Source organism: Macaca mulatta, chromosome 8 (genome assembly GCF_049350105.2).
Source record: "Macaca mulatta isolate MMU2019108-1 chromosome 8, T2T-MMU8v2.0, whole genome shotgun sequence".
Taxonomy (NCBI): domain Eukaryota; kingdom Metazoa; phylum Chordata; class Mammalia; order Primates; family Cercopithecidae; genus Macaca; species Macaca mulatta.
The window spans coordinates 110,551,178-110,576,858 of NC_133413.1; the positions used below are offsets into that span (position 1 = coordinate 110,551,178).

General features: G+C 40.3%; 1 protein-coding gene and 1 long non-coding RNA gene across 4 annotated transcripts in view; one reads left to right on the forward strand and one right to left on the reverse strand.

Moving 5' to 3' along the window:
- Nucleotides 1-25,681, forward strand: part of SPAG1 (sperm associated antigen 1) — an 80,722-nt gene that overhangs the window by 37,245 nt on the left and 17,796 nt on the right. For all 3 annotated transcript variants that reach the window (XM_015145786.3, XM_077943914.1, XM_077943915.1), the window contains exons 11-14: nt 12,744-13,100; nt 13,491-13,590; nt 19,694-19,846; nt 24,538-24,704. In XM_015145786.3, the coding sequence (XP_015001272.3) occupies nt 12,744-13,100; nt 13,491-13,590; nt 19,694-19,846; nt 24,538-24,704 (777 nt within the window). The remainder of the gene's footprint in view (nt 1-12,743; nt 13,101-13,490; nt 13,591-19,693; nt 19,847-24,537; nt 24,705-25,681) is intronic.
- The window catches only part of LOC114680309 (uncharacterized), a 42,043-nt gene that overhangs the window by 13,081 nt on the left and 3,281 nt on the right, over nt 1-25,681 (reverse strand). Inside the window, exon 2 of the long non-coding RNA XR_003732477.2 lies at nt 21,254-21,350. This is a non-coding gene — a long non-coding RNA (uncharacterized LOC114680309). The remainder of the gene's footprint in view (nt 1-21,253; nt 21,351-25,681) is intronic.

The window sequence follows — 25,681 nt, forward strand, 5'->3', positions numbered from 1 at the left end:
AGTAAACACTGCTATAAACACTCATGTGCAGGTTTTTGTGTAAACATATGTTTTCATTTCCCCTGAGTAAATACCTAAGAGTGGGACTGCTGGTCCATATGGCAAGTATATGTTTAACTTTATTGGAAATTGCCTGACTCTTTTCCAGAGTGGCTATACCATTTTGCGTTGCCATTAGTAACATATGAGAGTTCTAGATGCTTCTCATCCTTGCCATCATTTGGTATTGGCATTTTTTCCCCTTTTTACCCATTCTATTAGGTGTACAGTGGTTTCTCATCAGTTTTAATTTGCATTTTCCTGATGAGAATCTTTGTATGTGTTCACTTACCATCTCTATATTGCTTTTAGTGAAGTGTCTCTTGAAATTATTCCACCACTTTTCAAAAATTGGGTTGTTGTTTTCTACTGTTAAGTCCCGAGAATTCTTTTTATAATCTTGATGAAAGGTCTTTCTTATGTATGAGATTTGAAAATTTTTTTTGTCTGTAGCTTTTTTCATTCTTTTAACAGTCTTTTACAGAGCAAAGGTTTTTTCATTTTGTAGAAGTACAATTTATCCAATGTTTTAAATGGACTGTGCTTTTGATGTTATATCTATGAACACTTTGCCTAAATCAAAGTCATGAAGATTTTCTTAGAAGTTTTTCTTTTTCAGAGATAGGGTCTTGCTCTGTTGTTCAGGCTGGAGTGCAGAGGTGTGATCATAGCTCACTGCAGCCTCAACCGCCAGGGCTCAAGTGATCCTGCCTCAGGCTCTCAAGCAGCTAGGACTATAGCTGAGTGCCATCATATCTGGCTAATTTTTAAAAATTATTTAGGCCAGGCGCAGTGGCTCACGCCTGCAATCCCAGCGCTCTAGGAGGCTGAGAGGGGTGGGTCCCCTGAAGTCAGGAGTTCAAGACTAGCCTGGCCAACATGGTGAAACCCCATCTCTACCAAAAATACAAAAATTAGCCAGGCATGGTAGTGTGTGCCTGTAGTCCTAGCTACTTGGGAGGCAGAGGCAGGAGAATCGTTTGAACCCGGGAGGCGGAGGTTGCAGTGAGCCAAGATTGCACCACTGCACTCCAGCCTGGGTGATAGAGAGACTCTATCTCAAACAAAAACAAAAACAAAACAAAGCAAACAAATGAACAAAAATTATTTGTTGTAAAGACAAGGTCTTGCCATGTTGCCTAGGCTGGCCTCAACCTCCTGGGCTCAAGCGATCCTCCTACCTCAACCTCCCAAAGCACTGGGATTAGAGAAGTAAGCCACTGTACCTGGTCTGTTTTCTGAAACCATTTGTTGAAAGCTATCTTTGCTCCTTTGAATTGCCTATGCACCTTTGTAAAAGATTACATTTGTATAACCAGTTAGTAGAATCCAATTCTGGACTCCATTCTGTTCCATTGACCTATGTGTCTATCACTTCATCAATACCACACTGTCTTGATTAACACAGATTGGCAGTTAAGTCTAAAATCAGGTTGTGTGATTTTTTTTTTCAGCTTTATTTTTCTTTTTCAGAATTGTTTGGCTGTTCTAGTTCCTTTGCCTTCACACATAGTTTTCATTTTAATTTTTCTGAGACAGGGTTTCGCTCTGCTGCTCAGGCTAGAATGCAGTGATGAGATCACGGCTCACTGTAGCCTTGACCTCCTGGGCTCAGGCAATCCTCCTGCCTCAGTCTCCTGACTGAGACTGCATGTGTGTGCCACCACACCTGGCTAATTTTTAAAATTATTTGTAGAGATGAAGTCTCCCTGTGTTGCCCAGACTGTTCTCAAACTCCTGGGTTCAAGCCATCCTCCCGCCTTAGCCCCCCAAATTGCTGGGATTATAGGTGTAAGCCATCGTGCATGGCCACACATAGTTTTAAAATCAGTTTTTTTCTGTTATATTTTCCTTTTTTTCCCCTAGGATATAGATTCTGAATATTTTACTTTTTATGGTCTGCATTCCTCCCATTTCTCTTAATTCAATTATATTTATTTATCATATGAAATTACTTAACAATGACTTATATTTGGTGACTATTTTACCACAAGTCTTTGTATGGGCCAGGCACTGTGGCTCACGCCTGTAATCCCAGCACTTTGGGAGGCCAAGGTGGGTGGATGGCTTGAGTGCAGGAGTTCAACATGGCAAAACCCTGTCTCTACAAAAAATACAAAAACTAGCTGGGTGTGTAGCGCACTTCTGTAGTCCCAGCCACTCAGGAGGCTGAGGCAGAAGAATTGCTTGAGCCCAGAAGGTAGAGGTTGCAGTGACCTGAAATCACGCCACTGTAAAAAAAAAAAAATAAATAAAAAAAATTAAAAAAAAAAAGTCTTGTATTTTTAGTCATTGTAAAATACAAGAGATTTTCCTCTATATATCATTATATAAAGATCTATGATAGAATATAATAATAGTATGGCAGATATAAAGGAGTAAAATTGGTCTTTCTCTATTTAAAAAAAGTCATCCAAAAAAATTAGCCAGGCATGGTGGTGCATGCTTGTAGTCCTAGCTACTTGGAGGCTGAGGCAAGAGGATTGCTTGAACCCAGGAGTTTGAGGCTGCAGTTAGCCATGATCATGCTACTGCACTTCCATATGGGGGACAGCAAGACTCCCATTCTCAGGGGGAAAAAGTCATGCTGGGAATTTGATTGAAATGGAACTGAATTTATAGATCACTTTGGAGGAGAAATGACATTGTGACTATATTGCATTTTCTAATCTATGAACATGGTATGTCTCTCCATTTATTTAGGTCCTCTTTGATTTCTTCCATTAGTGTTTTTTGTTTTGCAGCATACAGATACTACACAGGCTTTGACAGATTTATACTTCAGTATTTTAGCTTTTTGAAGTTATCGTAAATCATATTTTTAAAAATTTTATAAAATTGAAAATTCAGTTGTTCATTACTAGAATATAGAAATATAATTGATTATTTTCTAGGTTGATCTAGCACAATCTGGCTAATTCACTTATAAGTTCTAGGATCCTTTTTGTAGATTCTTTGGAATTTTCTTCATAGACAATTATGTTGTTTGCAAATAAGGTGAGTTTTATTTTTTCATTTCTTCTCTCTCTTGATCTCTCTTGCTTTATTGCACTGAAGTGAACATATGTGTCTTGTTTTCAGTCTTAGAGGGCAAGCATTTAGTCTTACCAGTAAGTTTGATGATAAGTGTTGGGTTTTGATAGATGCCCTGTATCAACTTAATGAAGTGGCCTTCTGTTTCTAGATGGTTGGGAGTTTTTATCTTGCATTGATGTTGATTTTTTAAATGCTTTTTTTTTTTTTTGCATCAGTTGATTTGGTCATATAGTTTTCTTCTGTTGTCTGTTAATATATTCGATATGAGATATATTGAACTATAGTTTTTATTCCTTTTTTCTTTACTTTTTCATTTTAAAAACCTGGTTTTGGTATCAGGACAATGCCAACCTCATAAGATGAGTTGGAATGTGCTTCTTCTACTTCTATTTGTGCAAGAGATTGCATAGAATTGATATATATATGTTTTAAATGTTTAGTAGAATTTGCCAGCGAAGCCATGCAGGACTGAAGTTTGTTTTGTGAAATATTCTGAATTAAGAATTTTATTTCTAAATGGATGCCGGTGGCTCATGCCTGAAATCCCACCACTTTGGGAGGCTGAGGCAGGAGCTTGAGGCCAGAAGTTTGAGACCAGCCTGGTCAACATAATGAGATCCCATCTCTTAAAAGAAAAAAAAAAGAAAAAAAGGAAGAAAGAAGGAAGGAAGGATGGAAGGAAGAACTTGACTTTTTTCATAGATATGCAACTATTCAGGTTATCTGTTTTTTCTTAGCTGAATCCTGGTAGTTTGGTAGTTTCAAGGAATTGGTCCATTTCATTCCAGTCGTTGAGTTTATCTACATAAGAGCTGTTCATAGTACTCCCTTGGTATTTTAATGTCTGGTAGGTCTGTAGTGATCTCCCCCTTTTTGATATTAGTAATTTGTATTTTATTCCTTTGTCAAACTGGCTAGAGGTTTAGCTATGTATATTGATGTTTTCAAGGTAACAGCTTTTGTTTCATGGATTTTTCTCTGCTTTAAAATTCTTTTTTTCAATTTCATTGATTTTTACTCTTTATTATATTCTTCCTTCTGCGTGTTTTTATGTTCATTTGCCTCTCTTTTTCTTTTTTTCGTTTTGAGATGGAGTCTCGCCATATCACCCAGGCTGGATTCGAGCTCCTGGGCCAAAGATTCTCCCACCTCAGGCTCCAGAGTAACTGGGACTATAGGCATGCCACCACACTCAGCTTGCTCCTCTTTTTATAAGATAGTTTCTCAAGACAGAAGCCTGGAATATTTATTTGAGAATTTCTCCTCCGACTATGAGCATTGGATGCTGTAAGTTTCTTTCTGATACAAAGAATATAATTTTTAAGCTAGGCACAGTGGCATGCACTCATAGTCCCAGGAAGCTCAGGAGGCTGAGGATTGCTTAAGGCCAGAAGTTCAATCCCAGCCTGGGCAACATAGCCAGACCCCATCTTTTTTTTTTTTTTTAGAAAAATAATATAATATAAATTTTAAGACCAGTAAGTTCCCTTTTATCAGAAAAGTAAATTGAGATTAAGTAGAATAAATAGCCAGAAACTCAGACATAATCTTTTCATCCTAAAATGAAATGAAATCAATTGAACTAGTTTACATTCACCTCTAGTTACATTGAACTAGTTACATTCAGACAAGTTACATTGTTTGATACAGTGTGAAAAGAGGTGCTAGAGCCTTGGACACAAGAGAAGCAACCTGAGTCACTTTTAGGAAAATCATGTTAAAGCCCAGAGGAAAGTTATCAGGTTGGAATCTTTACATGTGGTTCTCCATCTCATCACATTCCAGGAAAGAATTCTCAGTCGTTATGGGGTATGTTCCATGACCGTGGAAAAAGGCAGCAATTTGTGTTTTGTAACCTTGGCTGGTAATGCTGTCCCTTTATGAACTCCACTCAGGTTGGCCAGGCCCAGTTCATCCCGACTGGGGTATTACATAACTGATGGATTTAATTTAACAACTGACAATTACTGAGCACCTGCTCTGTGTCAGGTACTGAGATAAGACAATTGATAGGTTTTTCTGCCTCTCCTTCTAAGGGCCAGTATTAACAAATTGCCTATTGGCCAGGATGATTACACCTGGGTATTTGAGTTCATGAACTTTTTCCTGGAAGCTCCCTATCTGTTTGCCTTCACTAGTAGAGATCATTTAGAAGGAAGAAGTGGCCATCACCATACACCTGTAGCTGTCAAAGAGTTTGGTATTTATTCCATCTATCTCCTTACAGAGATGCAATCAGAGGAAAGTGAGCATCTACCCTCCCTTGCAGTGTTCTTGGTATTCCTACTTAAAAATGAAAGCTAAGAAAATTAAACAGTCACTCACAAACAGAAGAATAAAACATAGATCAGTATTTCTCTCGTCCTAGAACCGGCAGGATCAGGAGGGTGGAAGTTGGAGATTTCCAGGAGTTCAAACCATCAACAAAATCATAAAGAGAAAGGTGAATAATTTTGATTAGTGAAAATGAAAAACATGTATATGTTAGGTGCCGTAAAAAAACTAAAAGACAAATGACAAACTAGGAAAGATGGCAAAGGGTTGATAACCTTATAATATGAAAAGTTTCTACAAAATAAGAAAAAGATGACGTGCTAGTACAAAACTGGGCAAAGCATACAAACAGACAAATCACTAATGAAGAAATAGAAACGATCAATAAACTTTGTATTACTCATAAAAATGAAAATTAAATAGATTCTTTTTCTTTCCTATCAAATTGGCTGAGATAGAAAAAAAATAGTACCCTTTGTTGTCAAAAGTGAGGTAAAATAAGCATTAAAAATATTTTAATATAATTCATATATAGTAAAATCCATCCTTTTCAAATTCAGTGAATTTTAGTAATATTCACAAAGTTGTACAACTATCACCACGATCTAATTTCAGAACATTTTTATAAAGAAATTTCATACCTATTGGCAGTTACTGCCCATTTTACCCTTCCCAGGGCCCCTGGCAACCACTAGTCTACTTTTATTTGTATGGATTTGCTTATCCTGAGTATTTCATACCAATGGAATCATAGTATATAGCCTTTTGTATCTGTCTTTCACTTAACATAATGTTTTCAAGGTTCATGTGTGTTGCATCTTGCATTAGTACTTCATTCCTTTTTCGGTAGAAATAATATTCCATTGTGTAGATAATACCAGATTTTCTTTATTCACCAGTTGCTGGACCTTTGGGTCGTTTCCACTTTTTGGCTGTTATGAATAATGCTGTCATGAACGCTCATGTACAGATTTTTGTTTGAACAGATGTTTTAGATTTTCTTGTGCATTATTTGGGAGTGGAATTGCTGGGTGATATACTGTGTTTAACTTTGAGGAAATGCAGACTATTTTCCAAAGTGGCTATCCCATTTTACATTCCCACCTGCAATAAGCATTCCAATTTCTTTACATATTTGCCAGCACTTGTTATTGTCTGCCTTTTTGTTTAAAAGCCATCCTAATGGGTATGTAGTGGTAGCTCCTTATGGCTTTGATTTGCATTTTCCTAAGAACTAATTATGTTGACTGTCTCTTCAATCCCTATTGGCTATTTGTATATCCTCTTTGGAGAAATGTCTATTCAAGTTCTTTGCTTTTTTTTTTGAGATGGAGTTTCGCTCTTGTTGCCCAGGCTGTAGTGCAATGGCATGATCTCAGCTCACTGCAACCTCCGCCTCCCAGATTCAAGCAATTCTCCTGCTGCAGCCTCCCGAGTAGCTGGGATTACAGGCTCCCACCATCACGCCTGGCTAATTTTTTGCATTTTTAGTAGAGATGGAGTTTCACCATGTTGGCCAGGCTGGTCTCGAACCCCTGATCTCAGGTGATCTACCTGCCTTGACCTCCCAAAGTGCTGGGATTACAGACGTGAGCCACCGCGCCTGGCCTCTTTGCCCATTTTTAATTGGGTTATTTATCTTTTTATTGTTGAGTTGTAAGCATTTTTTATACATTCTAGATACTAGACCCTTATTAAATATGATTTGCAAATACTTTTCCCATTCTGTGGGCTATCTTTTAAGTTTTTTGATAATTTCCTTTGATGTACAAGTTTTTAATTTTTATATGAAGTCCAATTTATCTAATTTTTTTCAGAGCCCCCCTTAAGAAAGATTTTTTTCAGGTATTTTTTCTTTTGTTGCTTGTACTTTTGATATCATATATAAGAATCCATTGTCAAATCCAAGGTTTAAATATTTACTCCTGTGTTTTCCCCTTCCTTCCTTCCTTCCTTCCTTCCTTCCTTCCTTCCTTCCTTCCTTCCTTCCTTCCTTCCTTCCTTCCTTCCTTCCTTCCTTCCTTCCTTCCTTCCTTTTTTTAGAAAAGGTCTCTCTCTGTTGCCCAGACTGAAGTGCAGAGTGGCACAATCATAGCTCACTGCAGCCTCTAACTCCTGGGCTCAAGTGATCCTCCTACCTCATCCTGAGTAGCCTGGACTACAGACACATGGCACCATCCCTGCTTAATTTTTTCATTTTTATTTTTTGTAGAGACAGGGGTCTCATTATGTTGCTCAGGGTGGTCTTGAACCCCTGGGCTCAAGACATTCTCCCATCTCAGCTTCCAAAAGTGCTGGGATTACAGATATGTAATGGGGTGATTGACCTGGACTCTCAAAATGAAATCAGTCTACTCCACAGTGGAGGTAAGGAAGAGTATGCATGGAATGCAGGAGATCCATGAGGGCGTCTCTTAGTATTACTATGTCCTCTGATTAAGGTCAATGGGAAACTGCAACAACCCAATCCAGCCAGGACTACAAATGTCCCAGACCCTTCAGGAATGAAGGTTTGGGGCACTCCATCAGAAAAAAAACCAAGACCTGCTGAGGTGCTTACTGAAGGCAAAGGGAATACAGAATGGGTAGTAGAAGAAGGTAGTCAATACCAGCTATGCCCACGTGACCAGCTGCAGAAACGGGGACTGTAATTGTCATGAGTATTCTCTCCTTTTGTTAAAAACATGTTTGTGCAGGTATACATTTGTACTAAGAAAATGTCTTCATTTTATTTCCTTTTTCCTTTATCATGTGACATAAGATTGACTTCATATCAGCATTTAAGTATTATTCACTTTATGTTATAGTATTTGGGTTGGGGATTGGTGCATTTCTGGTTGTACAAAGGACAGTTGTATTATGTTAGGTATAATTATGACCTTATTATTGTCTTTATTTGAAGATTATGTATAATCTTGGGAAATGTATATGGGTTCAGGTTGACAAGGGGTGGTTGTTATGGTTAATACTGTCAACTTGATTGAATTGAAGGATACAAAGTATTGATCCTGGGTGTGTCTGAGGGTGTTGCCAAAAGAGATTAACATTTAAGTCAGTGGGCTGGGGAAGGCAGATCCACCCTTAATCTGGTGGGCACAATCTAATCAGCTGCCAGCGAATATAAAGCAGGCAGAAAAACATGAAAAGGAGAGACTGGCCTCCCAGCCTACATCTTTCTCCCGTGCTGGGTGCTTCCTGCCCTCGAACATCACATCACACTCTGAGTTCTTCTGTTTTGAGACTTGGTCTGGCTCTCCACGCTCCCCAAGCTTGCAGACAGCCTATTGTGGGACCTTGTGATTGTGTAAGTTAATACTGAATAAACTCCTCTTTACATATATATATCCTATTAATTCTGTCCCTCTAGAGAGAACCCTGACTAATATATCATTAAAGTGAGACCCTGTCTAAAAAAAAAGAGAGAGAAAAGACAGCCCTTTGATTTTATTTTTTCAGGATCTTTTTGGCTATTCTGAATTCCTTTCAATTTTGTATGAATTTAAGAATTGTCTTTTCCATTTCTGCAAAAAGTTTTGATAGGATTGTGTTGCATCTGTAGATTGCTTTGAGTAGTATTGACATTTTAACCTTAATAACAATAAGTCTTCCTATCCATGATTACAGGATATATTTCCATTTATTCAAGTCTTTTAAAAAATTTCTTAAAGTAATACTTTTATCTCCTTGGTTAAATTTATTCCTAGATATTTTATTCTTTTGGATGCTATTATAAATATAATTGTTTCCTTGATTTCCTTTTTGCTCTGTTGACTGCTAGTGTATAGAAACACTGATTTTGGCTTGTTGATCTTATACCCTACAACTTATACCCTACAACTTAGCTGAATTTGTTTATTGCTCTAGGTTTTTTTTTTTTTGGTGGGGGTGGTGAAGAGGGGTGGATTCTTTTTTTAAATATAAATAGGATCATATAATTATGAATAGAGAGAGTTTTCTTTTCTTTTTTTTTTTTTTTTTTTGAGGCGGAGTCTCGCTCTGTCGCCCAGGCCGGAGTGCAGTGGCCGGATCTCCGCTCACTGCAAGCTCTGCCTCCCGGATTTACGCCATTCTCCTGCCTCAGCCTCCTGAGTAGCTGGGACTACAGGCGCCCGCCACCTCGCCCGGCTAGTTTTTTGTATTTTTTAGTAGAGACAGGGTTTCACTGTGTTAGCCAGGATGGTCTCGATCTCCTGACCTCGTGATCCGCCCGTCTCGGCCTCCCAAAGTGCTGGGATTACAGGCTTGAGCCACCGCGCCCGGCCGATAGTTTTATTTTCTTTCCAATTTGGATGCCTTTTATTTCATTTTAGTGCCTAATTGATCAGTCTACAACTTTTAGTGCAGTGTTGAATAGCCGTGGTGAAAATGGGCATCCTTGTCTTGTTGATGATGTTTAGGGGAAAGCTTTCATTACTTTTATCTTTGAATGTGATGTTGGCTCTGGGTTTTTCATAAATATGCCTTATTATGTTGAGGAATTTCACTTCTATTCCTAGTTTTCTGAGTTGTTTTTTTTTTTTTTTTTTTTTTAATCATGAAAGCATGTTGGATTTTGTCATGCCTTTTCAGCATCAATTGTGGGATCATGTATGCAATTCTTTACTTTTTCTGTTAATGAGGTGTGTTGGCATTGATTGATTTTCTAATGCTGAACTATCTTTGTATTCCTGGGATAAATCCCACTTGGCCATGGGGTATAATCCATTCAGTATGCTGTTGAATCTGTTTGCTAGTATTTTGCTGAGGATTTTTGGTCTATCAACCACTCACACTACCCTACTTGAGGCTACACTGTTGGCCATTCATTCCTTTGATAGTTGTTATTGTTGACTCCTTTCTTCCCAAACTATTCTTGGTGTTTCTGAGGCAGTATGCGCTCCTGTTTTTTTTTTCTTTCATTTCTAGGCATTTCTGTGCCTACACTGTAGATTTTTCCTCTGTTCATCCTTTTAAGTGTTAGTATATCTCAGGGATCCTTGTGAGCCTTTGAGTGATCCCATCTACATCCAAACTTTTATTTTTATTTTTTGTAGAGATGGAGTCTTGCTATGTTGCCCAGGTTTGCTTCAAACTAGTGGCCTCAAGCAGTTCTCCTGCCTCAGCCTGCCAGAATGCTGGGATTACAGGAGTAAGCCACCTTGCCAGTTCCACACCCAAACTTTTTTTTTATTTTGAGATGGAGTTTTGCCTTGTCGCCCAGGGTGGAGTGCAATAGTGTAATCTTGGCTCACTGCAACCTCCACCTCCTGGGTCCAAACGATTCTCCTGCCTCAGCCTCTTGAGTAGCTGGGATTACAGGCATCCAATACCATGCCCAGCTAATTTTTGTATTTTTAGTAGAAACAGGGTTTCACCATGTTGGCCAGGGTGGTCTCGAACTGCTGACCTCATGATCTGCTTGCCTCAGCTTCCTAAAGTGCTGGGATTACAGGCATGAGCCACCGTGCCCGGCCCCAAACTTTTATATATTAGTAACTCCCAAGTCACTGTCTCTGGATAAGGCCACTTCTCTGATCTACATGTGGAGCCACCCCCTGAACAGCTCCACTACATTGTCCCATGGGTATCCCAACACCCAACAGAACTCACAAGTCTTTCATGTTTGGGCCTCTCTTTACCTGTCCAGAGACTATCAGAGTTGTTTAGGGCCATTTCAGTCTTAAGGAAAGAATGCTTTGCATTCAGTTCAAATCTGGGTTATGGCTGGGCACAGTGGCTTATGCCTGCAATCCCAGCACTTTGGGAGGCCAAGGAGAGAGGATTGTTTGAGACCAGGACTTTGAGACCATCCTGGACAACACAGCAAGACCTCATCTGTATAAAAAATTTTAAAAATTAGCCAGGCATCGTGGCTGGCTCTCGCCTGTCGTCCCAGCTACTCTGGAAGCTAAGGGGAGGATTGCCTGCCACAGAGGTCGAGGCTGCAGTGAGCTATGATGGCCCCATTGCACTCCACCCTGGGCAGCAGAGCAAGACCCTGTGTCAAAATAAATACATAAAAATAATAAAAATAAAAACAAATCCGAGTTATGCTGGCTTCTAGCTCTGTGTACTAGAGCGCATTCCTTAGCTTCTTCCTTGTTTCTCTGTCGCCTCATTTGTAAAGTGGGAATGATAATACTTGGTATTAGGATTAATGTGACCCATATTAGTTCTAAATGAACTGCCGTGATAGTATTGGTCAGACCTGAGGGGATACTGTACAAAGGGGTGAAAGTAATACCAAGCTGACCATTGTTTCTGCCAACCCTGACTTTTGTGCTTTCACCCAGTTTCTGGTGGAGAACCTGACTGACAGAAACCACATGAAAACTGGAGCCTTACTCTAATAACCCTGCTGGGTTTAATCTGCAGATTCATCTTTATAGCAAAATATTTTTTATTGTTTTAATTAAGATCCCTTTGGCTGGTGATCCAAATTGAATGTTATTCTGCTATATAGGAAACAGTATTTATTAATGTGTTTTTATACTTGATGCTTGTCTTAAGGTGATCACCTACTGATTTTCACTTAAATAATTGTGCTTTTCTGTTCCTCTGTCTCTATGCTTAAAATCTTGGCTTTACCATTCATGAAAGAGAATGGAAAATATATCCATTAAGAATCAGATAAGAATTAGTTAGAGAAAGCTTGGAAATCTCCATATTTAAGTACGTTTTAACAGTGTTTTGAAATGATTAATTGCTTTGTTTTAAATATTGATAAGACACCATAAATTAAATATTTATACATCCTTTTCATATTTAAAAATAGATTCAACAACTATTAAAGCTATTAATACCCGAACTCCTAATCAAAATCAAATAAATTTTTAGTTTGAATAAGGCAATGGGATGGAAAATTTACTGTTTTTAAGGCTCCCTTTAAGCTTAAAAACTAGGTGCCTAATTTGTGAGTTTTTTTGCTAAATTCACTTTTAAAATGACTTAAAAATCACTAACGCTTTATTTTTCTTTCAAATCTTTTTCTCCTAATATTTTAAAATAAGGAAAGGTGCCTCCGTGTTGGATACTATAATTGTATTCAAGTTTTTGCAACTCCATTCAAAAAAGTACGTATTTTGTAAGCTCTAACTGGACAGGTGGGCTTGATGAAGGGGATGGCTCTGAGGTGCCGGTTTTCAGCCACAGGCCCTTCAGCGCTTAAACAGTTACAGGCAGGGTAGGTTTCTGGCCGGAGCTCGGGAGCCGAGTCCTCAGGAAGCCGCAGAGGCCCCGAGGGCGCGGACTGGGCCGACGGGCGGCAGAGGTCGTCCAGCACCAGCTCCGCCCACAGGGGCGGAGCCCGACCCGGCTTCCCCAGAGCCCGCCCTCCGCGCCGGGCGCCCCCGCGGCCTCCCCGGCAGCTTTCCCAGTGATGCAAACCCTCACTTCCCGCATCCACTTCCCCACAGAGCCCGCGGAGCCGGCGGGAGCCGCGCGCGCCGCCCAGCCGTGTGCCATGGGCAACATCCAGAAGAAGCTGACTGGCAAAGCCGAGGGTGGCAAGCGGCCGGCAAGGGGCGCGCCGCGGCGGGGCCAGACCCCGGAGGCGGGCGCGGACAAGCGGAGCCCGCGGCGGGCCTCTGCGGCGGCGGCGGCGGGCGGCGGCGCCACCGGGCATCCGGGCGGCCGACCAGGCGCGGAGACCCCCGCCGCCCCACTTAGCCCCGCCGGCCTGAAGAGCCAGGGCAACGAGCTGTTCCGAAGCGGGCAGTTTGCCGAGGCGGCCAGCAAGTACTCGGCGGCAATCGCGCTTCTGGAGCCGGCAGGTAGGTGCGCCGCGCCCCGCCGCTTCCCGGGCCCCTTGCTCTGCGGTTCACCCGACCCCCAGGGGCCCCGTGGGAGAGGCGCTGCCGCCTCCTGAATGACAGGCGCCGGCATCGCTGCATTCCTCCCAGGTGACTAAGAGCGCCGTGCCACCTGACCTCAGTGAGCAGCACCTTGGAATGCGGGCATGTTCCCGGCCAGGCACATTTGCCTCCGTCCCCGCCGGGCTTTCCCTTGGTGGCTATTGCGGGTAGCAGCTCCGCCGAGTTCTGCATGATCAGTCTGTAGGACTGCAGTGCCACCCCACCGGAGACCTCGGCTGTCTTGTAATTCTGGTGAACTGTGATCTTGCTAATGGATTTTAACTGTATTTAATTAAATGTGATTTTTAGGAAGTGAAATTGCAGATGATCTAAGTATCTTATATTCAAATAGAGCAGCATGTTACCTAAAAGAAGGAAACTGCAGTGGCTGCATTCAAGATTGTAACAGGTAAACTGCACGTTTTCAGGTTTGTCAAGAGATTGTTATAATTTCATTGTGGTGAATGCAATATCCAAGATCCTAAATTTTCTGCCTAAGGATCTAATTTCTTAAGAGCTTTATGGTATGTTAATTGATTGATGCATAAAAATCAGAAATTATCTCATGTATATGAAGAGAGTCATAGAAGACTGTGCAAACTTTTTTCATTTCCACTGCTACTGCCTAATTCGTGCTCTTTTCATATCACTCCTAGACTACTGGAGAAGCCTGATAACTAATTCCAATCCACTGCGGCATCAGAATAACTCTCCTGAAACATTATTTTGTTCAGATTGTTTCCAACAGGCCTTTAATGGCTCAGTATTGGCTTCGAAATAACTGTAAACTTCTCTGTCACCACACTGCCTCCAAGCAAGTTTCTGCTTCCATTTGGTCTACTGGACCACTTGCTTACTCTCGCCCACCCTGTTCTCTGAGCCCTTGCCCAGGTTGCCCCTAATGGTGGTAATGCCCTTTGCATATCTTAGCTTCTGAAGTTCTTGCTCAGCTACCCCTTCTCTCTACCTTCTTGGGTGCCCCAGACTTCCTGGTCATCTGCAGGCCTATAACACCTACACTGACACTTGGTCACACCTCTAAGTCCTGTTATCCACTGAAGGGGGTTTAAACACATTGAGGTTAGGAACCATGTCTTTTCTTTTTTTAATAGACAACTAATCACTGTACATATTTATGGGGTACCGAGTGATGCTTCAATATATATGATGTGGCCAGGCGCAGTGGCTCATGCCTATAATCCCAGCATTTTGGAAGGCCGAGGTGGGCAGATTGCTTCAGGTCAGTTTGAGACCGTCCTAGCCAACATGATGAAACCTGGTCTCTACTAAAAATACAAAAATTAGCTGGGTGTGGTGGCACACCCTTGTAGTCCCAGCTATTCGGAAGGCTGAAGCAGGAGAATCGCTTGAACCTGGGAGGCAGACGTTGTTGCAGTGAGCCGAGATCCCACGACTGCACTCCAGCCTGGGCAACAGACAAGAGACTCTACTGTAAACTTTACATATATACACACACACATATTTATATATACACATATGTATATATATGTATATATGTATATACACATACATGTGTATATATGTATATTTATGTATATATGTATATATGTGTGTGTATATATATGAAGAGAGTTATAGAAGATTGTGCAAACTTTTTTCATTTCTCATTTCCACTGCTACCACCCTAATTCGTGCTCTTTTCATATCACTCCTAGACTACTGGAGAAGCCTGATAACTTCTCCATATATATATGAAGTTATCCATATATATCCATATATATGAAGTATATGTATATGTGTATATATGTATACATGTATATATACACATATATACATATACATATATATGAAACTATGTATCGTTAACTATAGTCATCCTACAGTGCTATAGAATACTAGAACTTGTGCCTCCTATCTAGCTGTAATTTTGTATCCTTTAACAAATCTCTGCCTGTCCCCCACTTCCCCCTACCCTTCCCAGCCTCTGGTAGCCTCTGAGGAACCGTGTCTTACACAGCTTTGTACCCCTCGAAGCATATTAGTCACCCATGGTACTCAATAAGTTACCTGCCTGGATGGTAAATATCTACATAATAAAACATTGTTTTCCACCATTAAGTAATAAGAAGCCCAAAAGAAGAAGTCATGTCCTAGTTTGACTAACACAGCTCTGGCTTACCCATGTTGTCTCATATAATACTCTCAGAACCTCTAGTTTGAACAGTAAATTATGTGGACACTGTTTACAAGGTCAGTAATTTAGTATTGTTTTCATTGACTGTATCAGTTTATTGATACGGGTAAAGCTTGCTAGTATCTGTGCCTAAGTTTAAAAAGAAGGCCTGGAGGCACTTGGATTTTTTTGCCAGTTTTACATATCTAAATTTGAAGTGAATAATACTTATATTCTCTTTGACCTGACATCAGACCGCATCCTCAGTTGTGTTGGCTCATACTCGCTAATTATCACATTTTTCAGGATTTTGTGAGCTGGTTGATGTCAAGTTGATATTTTGAAATCTGCCATGGTGGGATACCATTTAATACCATGAAATGAGCAAATGCCACAAATCTGGGCTTCCCACCCCTCCTTTTTTCTTTACCCAGAGAGCCAGTTGTTAAGGGCTTTTACCAGTGCTCTTAACAGACCAGACCATGTGAATTTGTTGGATACCAAGCCCGTGGTGATTTGCAGCCAACATCCTTTCAGCTCAAGTGTCTGTTTCTAATACATAACCCTTCAGACTTGTTTTAGGCCTTTCCACAGTGAGGGAGGTCAGGACATTTTAGTTAAAACTTGAGACCCCTAACATTAGAGCTGCTGCAGAAGAGTGGATTTGTGTTGTCCTTACCTGAGATCCTCTAAAGCGATGAACATTTACTGGCTAAAATTGCCTGCGTTTCAGTGTAGACACAGGAGGAAGTCAAGGATGGGACTCCAGCCATAGTGTCCAGGGAAGCTAGAGTGGGGGCTTGTCCTAGGGGAGGGCAGGAGATGGCTTGCCTGAGAGGGAAGTGGACGTCGGTTTAGGTAGGTTGTGCTAACTAACTTAAGAGCTGTTTTCTAGGCAAGGAACCTGGCCTTGCTGTTGGTGCTGACCTCTGTAGAGACCGATCTACTCAGATGTTTTCTCTGATAGCTGGCCTACCAATCCCAGTGTAAGAGAAATGGAGATGAGGCCCAGCAGGGAGTGATTTTACACTAAAGCAGTGATTCTCAATCTTGTTTAAGGCTAGAGAAGCCACTCTGCTTTTGTGAACATCTTTTTAGCTCAAGTGATTATATTCAAATAGATTGCATACATGTTAAAGGGAGTTTTTGTGTTTTTTTGTTTTGTTTTGTTTTTTTAGTTTTTCAGTTAATTATCTTTTGCTCTTTGGAGAGTTCCATGAGGTTTTTTTTTTTTTTTTTTTTTGAGACTGAGTCTTGCTCTGTCCCCCAGGCTGTAGTGCAGTGGCGTGAACCTCGGCTCATTGCAACCTCTGCCTCCCGGGTTCAAGTGATTCTCCTTCCTCAGCCTCCCGAGTAGCTGGGATTACAGGCACTTGCCACCACGCCTGGCTAATTTTTCATATTTTTTGTAGAGAAGGGGTTTCACCATGCTGCAGGCCAGGCTGGTCTTGAACTCCTGACCTCAAGTGATCCACCTGGCTTGGCCTCCCAAAGTGCTGGGATTACAGGGATGAGCCACTGCTCCTGGCCCAAAACTTCTTATTACCAGATAAGTGGTATCAGGAGTCAAACACTGAGAAAGAAAAAACTTCACTTTTCTTATCTATCAGAACGTTTTTGGTTTATCTAAACCACACCAAAAGTCTTTTGGTGACTTTCCATTGAGGACATTTCAACAGGCTAAATACAAATGAATGTTGCCTAGTAATTCTCTGCTTTTTCTTTTTTCTTTTCTTTTCTTTCTTTCTCTTTTTCTTTCTTTTTTCTTTTTTTTTTTTTTTTTTTTTGAGACAGAGTCTCTATCACCCAGGTTGGAGTGCGATGGCATGATCTTGGCTCACTGCAGCCTCTGAACCTCCTGGGTTCAAGTGGTTCTTGTACCTCAGCCTCCCAAGTAGCTGGGATTACAGGTGTGCACCACCTCACCCAGCTAATTTTTGTACTTTTTTTTTTTTTTTTTAGTAGAAACAGGTCTTGGCCAGGCTGGTCTTGAACTCCTGGCCTCAAGTGGTCTACCAGCCTCAGCCTCCCAAAGTTCTGGGATTACATACAGGCTTGAGCCACCATGCCTGGCCAGTTCTCTGCTTTTTCTTATCTTTGCTACTCTAACAGTCTTGAAATTAGAAGATTCTTTAGGGTCTTAACTGTGTTACCTTGAATAGATAGCCTCTTTTGTGAGCTCTGCTTCAAAAGTTCTCTGTGCTTACTTTTATGTATGGGTGGTTTTTTTCCTTAATGGAATTTCCATTAATAAGTTCATATTCATTTGCAGGATTGCGGTTACAGAAAAAAATCTTGCATTTACTGGGCAGAAAGTGCTAAAAATTAAATACATCATCTCATCAATTTTAGATCCCAAGCTTGGCTTAAGGCCATCTTGAATAGATAAATGGCACCTTGGTCATTGGAAGTCTTCTGTGAAGTGAAGGTAGTCACATGGTTGTGACTCTGCTCATAGAGTTAATATTACCTAAACAATAAACTGAACTAAATTTAAGGCAGTGGTACAGGTGACAGATCCTAATATTCACGGATCTATTGTCTAGTGTTGAAATATGTTTACTTGATTTTAATTTTATATTTTAAATAACATTTACTGTTTAAAAAAAACCAGTTACCTATTATAGAAAACTTAAGAAAAAACTAGCACAGCACAAAGATGATCATTAAAATCAATCACAATCCTAACACCTAGGCAGAGTGAAATTGGTTATTTTTTCAGAGAAGTGAAGCAGATTAAGTTTAACAGCATTTCTAGAATAACTTCAATGATACGCTAGAAGGGCTCCCACAAGTGCAGCTGAGTATCTGTATGATGTGGGGAGTGGTCTGAGTGGCAGATGACTCAGAGTTCCTTCATTTGCAGTGGTTCTGTGTGTACTGCGTTAGGCAGAGTGTAGGCTCTTGAGGGCTCACAGAGAAGTTTGCCAAGTGCCTCTCATGACCCAGGTGTTGATCTAGGACTAGGAATATAGCGGTGCTCAGGACAGGCAATGCCCTTGCGTTCACGAAGCTCACCTTAGAAAGAACTGACCTGTGGGCACATCACTCCTCATGTTTCTGTTTCTTCACCCACATAATGAACATATTAATATTTATCTGACAGGTTTGTTGTGAGATTAGATGGGGAAGTCTACAGTGATTAGCCCATAGCAGATACTCTGTCAATGTTTCCTCATTGCTGAATCATTATAGACAGGAATACACAGCAGATTTCTAAGACTGTTGGAAAAAAAACAAGTTAAAGAAAGCAGCCCTTGCTCATGCTTTCCTGGAAAGTTAACTACTTGATATGTTAACTGCTTATAGCATGAGCTGAAAGAATAAATCCACAATCTTCAATGTGGACAGTCTGGTGTAGATGCTAGTTAGTAGGTTATATAGAAAGGAGGCTCTTCATAGGATCTCTGCATGGAGGACTTCTTTGCAGCTTCTGCTGATTTTGTTAAAACCAAGAGTACTATAGTTTTCATTCATAAATACAGATGGTCCTTAACTTACAGTGGTTCAATTTACAATTTTTTAACTTTACCATGGTGTGAAAGGGATACACAACCACAAGGTTTCAGTCTTTAAGCATTGGTGATTTTTTAACCAAAGACTCTGTGCTGCCTTTTGACTTAACATATTTTCAGTTTACCATGGGATTATTGGGACATAACCATATTGTAAATCGAGGATTATATGTACAGTTTTTTTATTGTTCTACTTCAGAATATAATGAAGTATATTAAATGCTGAAGTAGCTTTAAACACTTCAAACAAAACCAAAAAACACAACCATGAGATACATCTTTAGTGATATTGGAAACACTTCATAAGAATAAAACATGCAAGATGAAAATTCATGACTTAGAAGAAATCATTGTATGTTTAGTTCCTTGATTCCCTTCTGGTCTGTTTTTGAAGCCCTTTTGCAGCAAGTGAATCATAATAAACTAATAAGTTTTAGAGTGCCGATTTTCAAAATGTGATGCAACTTTTATGGTTCTGTACTTTATTATTAAATACATAGATGCAAATAAGAATTTTCTTTTTAATCTGTCAACGACAAGAATCTGTTGAAACCCTGCTCTGTGCCTTGTGCCATGCTGCTCTGTTAGGGGACTGGGGATGCCAGGGCATGCTGCCAGGGAGCTCTCGCCTCAGTGGGAGAGAGTAAATGCAGAGTGCTTTGCTATTGGTTTAAAAGAAAGGAACACAAATGTGATTGCTCTCTTACTCTGGATTTGCCTTTCTGGCATGTTGCCTGGTTCCCAAGACGAAGTCTCGGATGTGTACATATTTGAGAGTTTAGTACGCAGTATCTACTCACTGAAGTATATACGAAAGACCATTTTTCAAAACAAATGGTATATAATATTTTTGTCTTCTTTAGGGCTCTGGAACTTCATCCATTCTCAATGAAACCTCTTCTGCGGCGGGCAATGGCCTATGAAACCCTAGAGCAGTATGGGAAAGCTTATGTGGATTATAAAACAGTGTTGCAGATAGACTGTGGTCTCCAGCTTGCAAATGACAGTGTTAACAGGTAATTAATCTGAGGCAGCTACCTAAAATCTAGTTGTTTTGTACTGTTTTTCCCTTCCCCTCCTTCAAGAACATGTCAAAGTATAGCTGTGTTCTCAGTTACTTTTATCGCCTCAATGATTGCCGCCTTTTACTCCATTACATCAAATGGTTCTCTTCCTTAACTTAATTTCTGACTCTCTCTTAATACATTCTGAGTTGTTCTATAATGCCTTTGTATTTGTTTTCTGATCTATTTATTACTGCTCAATCTATATATATATTTTTTGATCTTAGTAACACAGGATATAACTCATATGTGCTGCTTAAATATATGTGGTGATAAGAAGGTATTTACATTGCTATCATAAAATCAGTACTAGTAGCTGGGTACGGTGGCTGATGCCTGTAATCCTAGCACTTTGGGAGGCCAAGGCAGGCAGATCACTTGAGGTCAGGAGTTTGAGACCAGCCTGGCCAACATGGCGAAACCTCATCTCAACTACAAATACAAAAATTAGCTGGGTGTGGTGGCAGGCGCCTGTAATCCCAGCTACTCAGGAGGTAGGAGAATTGCTTGAACCCAGGCTGTGGAGACTGCAGTAAGCTGAGATCACACCACTGCACTCCAGCCTGGACAACAGAGCAAGATTCCATCTAAAAAAAAAAATTAAAATTAAATAAGTAAATCAATCAGTACTAGCTGTAGAATAAGATCCAAAAATGTGGTGAAAACTGCTGTGTTGAATCCTCTCCTCCCACAGGATTTGCAGGTGTTCACTGGCACCATATCTGACAGTGGAAACATATCTGTTGTTTCTCCTGAGGAAAACAGCAATCTTCATGAGCCCGCCAGATATTTCTGTCATATGCCCTTGTAAATAGACACTTATCTAGGATGAGTAGTAATTTACAATGGTGAAATAGCAAATAATTTGGATTTAATTTATATTATGACCTATTTACTCCCAGCATGAGAATGGGAAGGTGAAAACTTCCAGACTTCATCAATTGCTTTCCGGTGAAATTTGAAAAATTACTAGTTGGATAACATTTCTAGTTATGCATGATATTTTCTGATCCCATTTGCTTAAAGTATAACTTCTGAAATATTTATATGTTACACTGTACCCTGTCCTGGACCACGGCCTGCTCCCCTCAAAAAAGAAAAAAGGGGAAAAAACGACATGATGTCCGTCTTTAAGCACACTAGAATATAGCTGGGTAGAAACAGTGTACAGCAGTTCATCCCCAGGCTGGGGGAAGGGATCACAGAGCGACCACGCCACCTGTGTCTGTATGGGCGGAACTTGTGGAGAGAGCACTTGAGGGGGCTTTGAAGGATGCCGAGAGAACGTGAAGAGACCTTAAACAAAATTGTCGAAAATGAGAATGGTAATTCAAGGTAAGTTTTAAAATCAGACCTTACCTTCCCATGTGGTCCCAGCCCTGCTGGAAAGATACATAGGCAGAGCTGACAACCGCTCTCTTGGTAGTCACAGGGAACCTGTCTGATCCCAGCCTGCCTAGAAGAAAGGGACATACATCCATTATCTGTGATGGGGTGAGATGACACTGAACCTCTGGCACCCACAGTCTCCTTGACCTTGAGCTTCCTTGGCCTTGATCAGGCAGTCTCACCTGGCCCTGCACAGCCACCCCACAGGGCGCCATCTGCTGCCTCCTTTTATGTGCCTGCAGGCCCTTTCTCCTTTTCGTCTTTGAATTCCTTCTCATCTATCAGGAGAGGACTTGCCTCCTCTAGAAAACTACTTTCCCTGATCTACTGTCTCCCTACCCCAGAGGTGCGCCTTAGGTTCCCTTTCTCAGTGCCCCCATAACACTGGGCCCTCTTTTATTACCCAGCTTCCATATTGTTTTTAAGTTTGCTGTCTCTCTGTCTAAAATTTTTTTCCTGTGGCTCTAGCAGGTGTTCCCTGAGGTCAGAAATTGTGTTTTTTCATCTTTGTTGCTGCACTGCCCCTATGTGTGCGTCCAGTAGACATCCTCAATAAAAATGAGTGCGTTTTCAAACAGAGAAGATAGGGTTCACTCCTTTGCTTTGGGGCATTGCTTGTTGCTTTTAATTCGCCCCATCCTCGGCTTGGTAGTTTTCAAGGTAGAGGTGGAGAAAGTAAGATCTTCTCACAGTGTTAGAAGTTATCATGAAATGGAAAATGGGGAGACACCGGAAGTATCTGGCAGAGAGGAGGGCCTGAAGAAAAGGTATTTTAAGAAGTCTAATTAATAGTAGGCTGAATGGTTGAAGGGAGAAATGGGTCTGAGAGACCATGATTACTGACATTTCTGACCTTTTTGCATTATGGTTTTTCTAAAAAATTGAGGTAGAATACACATACATAAAATTAACTAAGGTGTACCATGCAGTGGCATTTTGTACACACACCATCTTGGGCAGTCATCACTTCTTTCTAGTTCCAAAACATTTCCACCACCCCAAAAGGAAGCCCTGTACCCAGTAAGCAGCCACACCCCATTTTCCTTTCCCCCTAGCCCCTGGCAACCACAATCTGTGTTCTGTCTCTATGGGTTTATCTGTTCTGATGTTTCATCTAAATGGAATCATATATGGCCTTTTGTGTCGGGCTTCTTTCACTTAGCATGTCTTCAGGGTTCATCCACGGCATAGCATGGATCAGTACTTCATTGCTTTTTATGGCTAACATTCCATTATATGCATGTATATATCATATCACATCTTGTTTATCCATTCACTGGTTGATGAACATTTGGGTCATTTCCACCTTTTGGCTCTTGTGAACAGTGCTGCTGTGAACATTGATGGACAAATTTTTGTTTGCATACTTACTTTCAGTTCCTTTTCGTATATGCCTAGGAGTAGAATTGCTGGGTAATACTATGTTTAACTTTTTGAAGACTGTATTATATTTGTTATATGTACTTAAGAAGGTTCATTTAAAGTAACTGACTTTTAAGACTTTTTTTAATTGAATGGTTCTTGTTGATATTTTGTTGATGAGGCGGCTTTGGTTTTGCCATGTATATTTTTATATACAATATCTATTTAAAATTTTTCACTATTTCTTATTTGTGAATCCCATATTTATGCTTGTTTTTCCATCTATTCCAGTTCATTATGGAAAATTAAGCAGCAGCAGCTTTTTTTGTTTTTAAATTTAAACATCTGTATTTATTTTGTTTCTGTCTTCCATTAACCATATTCCTCTCTTCCTCTCCAGGAATCTTATATGTTAAATTTCCCTGCATATACTTATTTATTCCCTGGCAACACATCATCTCTTTTCAGCTGCTTCTTCCTTCCTCTCTGCTGGTAATACAAGTTTTGCTTGAAAATTCTTTTTTCTCAAACTTCTTTTTCTTCTGCAATTCTGGGTGGTTATACATTAATTAAAAATTTTTTTTTATCTTAAAGCGTAAGATTCAATTATTATAACCAAAGATCACTATGGAAATTTAAGTTTAAGAAACTACAGGGAAAGTATGTGCATTACATTTGTCTACATATAAATATAAAAGTTTTTCACACAAAAAGTATGTGCGACTAGATTTAACTAACTTGACTTTATTCTACTAATTGCCAGTAAACCAGTTCAGTCTTATGAAGCAGTTCTTTTTAACCAGATGTGTTCAAAAGACATAATTTTTAATTTATTTTTAAATCTAATTATGACATTCTGTATGTTTAAAATAATGAATAAGTGATCACCGAGGACATTAATCTAAATTTTATGATGGCCATCAGTAAATGCCATTAATAAAAAAGCCCTTGTAGTAGAATCTAGTATCTTATTTTTTCATCCTCATTCATATGAAAAGAGAATAAATGGGGCTGGGTGCGGTGGCTCATGCCTGTAATCTCAGCACTTTGGTAGGCTGAGATCACCTGAGGTCAGGAGTTTGAGACCAGACTGGCCAACATGGCAAAACCCTGTCTCTACTAAAAATACAAAAATTAACTGGGTCTGGTGGCACATGCCTGTAATCCCAGCTACTCGGGGGGCTGAGGTAGGAGAATTGCCTGAACCTGGGAGGCAGAGGTTGCAGTGAGCCGAGATTGTATCACTGCACTCCAGCCTGGGCGACAGACAAACAAACAAACAAAAGAATAAACTGATAATTATAGAAATGAAAAAAATACAGAGCAAGAAAGAGTATCTTAACCACATGTAAATGTTTTGAGAAAAAGCATTATTCACATGACAGCGAGCCCTTACCAGTGTTGGCAGCCAGTCTTGTACACCTGTTGTCAACCACAGTAGTTGGTAATGTGGTTATCATAATGTACAGTTTGGGCATAGAAATTCTAAAATACTTCTGATCATTCTCAAGAGTAATACATTATCAATTTAGTAATGATTTTAAATATTACAGGAGACATTTCTTCTAGGCCTCTTAAATTTTAGTTTTATTAACATATTTAACTTTCTCAAAAAATAAAATTTTATTATGTATACATTAAATTTTTTAACAAATTAAAAATGTCTTAATTTTTTGTTTTGATTAAAAAATAGTCTAAGTTGCATCATTTATGATAACTTGTAAAAATATTTTTGAAAACAGTTTATGTGGACAGAAAATGCTCAGGATTGCATGTTTTCTACAAGGAAGTACACATTTGCATAGCACTTGTAAATTTTACTCTTAATCTGACCTTCAGTAATATAAAAAGCAAACTAAATGATCAACAGAGAAAATTCATTTTCTCTTTAGGCTATCAAGAATTTTAATGGAGCTGGAGGGACCAAATTGGCGGGAGAAGCTGTCACCTATTCCTGCTGTGCCTGCTTCTGTGCCACTGCAAGCTTGGCATCCGGCAACAGAGATGATCTCAAAACAAGCAGGAGACTCCAGCAGTCATCACCAGCAGGACATCACAGGTGGGGGACGCCTACACTCATTTCTTCTCAAGGTTACCTTGAGCTGTGTGTGTACTTTCACAGTAAAGCAGAGAGATAAGAGCATTAATTCTAGAATCAGACCTAGGTTTAAGTGAAGTCCCTGTTCTCCCTCTTTGGCTGGTCTCAAACTCCTGACCTCAAATGATCTATCTGCCTTGGCCTCCCAAAGTGCTGGAATTATGTTCTCCCTCTTTAAAACTACATGGTCTTAAGAAGTTGCTGTATACCTCCTGTGTCCTACTAGTATACATGTAAAAGCGTTTTTTGTTTTGTTGTGTTTTGACACAGGGTCTTGCTCTGTCACTCAGGGTGGAGTCCAGTGGCGCAATCACGGTTCACTGCAGTGTCGACCTCCCAAGCTCAAGCAATACTCCTGCCTCAGCCTACTGAGTAGCTGGAACCACAGGTGCATACCACCATGCCTGGCTAATTTTTAAATTTTTTGTAGAGACGGAGTCTCCCTATGTTGCCCAGGCTGGTCTCAAACTCCAGGGCTAAAGTGATTCTCCTGGCTCAGCCTCCCAAAGTGCTGGGATTATAGGCATGAGCCACCATGCGTGGTTTGAGGCAGGGGAATGTATTAATAAATGTCTCACAAGGAGGTTCTCAGAAATAAATGGAGATGTCTATATAAAATACTATATTCTGACTGTGTAAACCAGTAGTAACCTCTTAAACATTGTTAACATAACTAATAAGAAAAAGAAGGCCAGGTGCAGTTGGTCATTCCTGTAATCCCAGCACTTTGGGAGGCAGGTGGATCACTTGAGCCCAGGAGTTCAAGACCAGCCGGGGCAACATGGCAAAACCCTATCTTTATAAAAAATATAAGAATTAGCCAACCGTGGTGGTGTATGCGTATAGTCCCAGCTACTTGGGAGGCTGAGGTGGGAGGATCCCCTGAGCCCAGGAAGGTTGAGGCTGCAGTGAGCTGTGATGGTGTCACTGCACTCCAG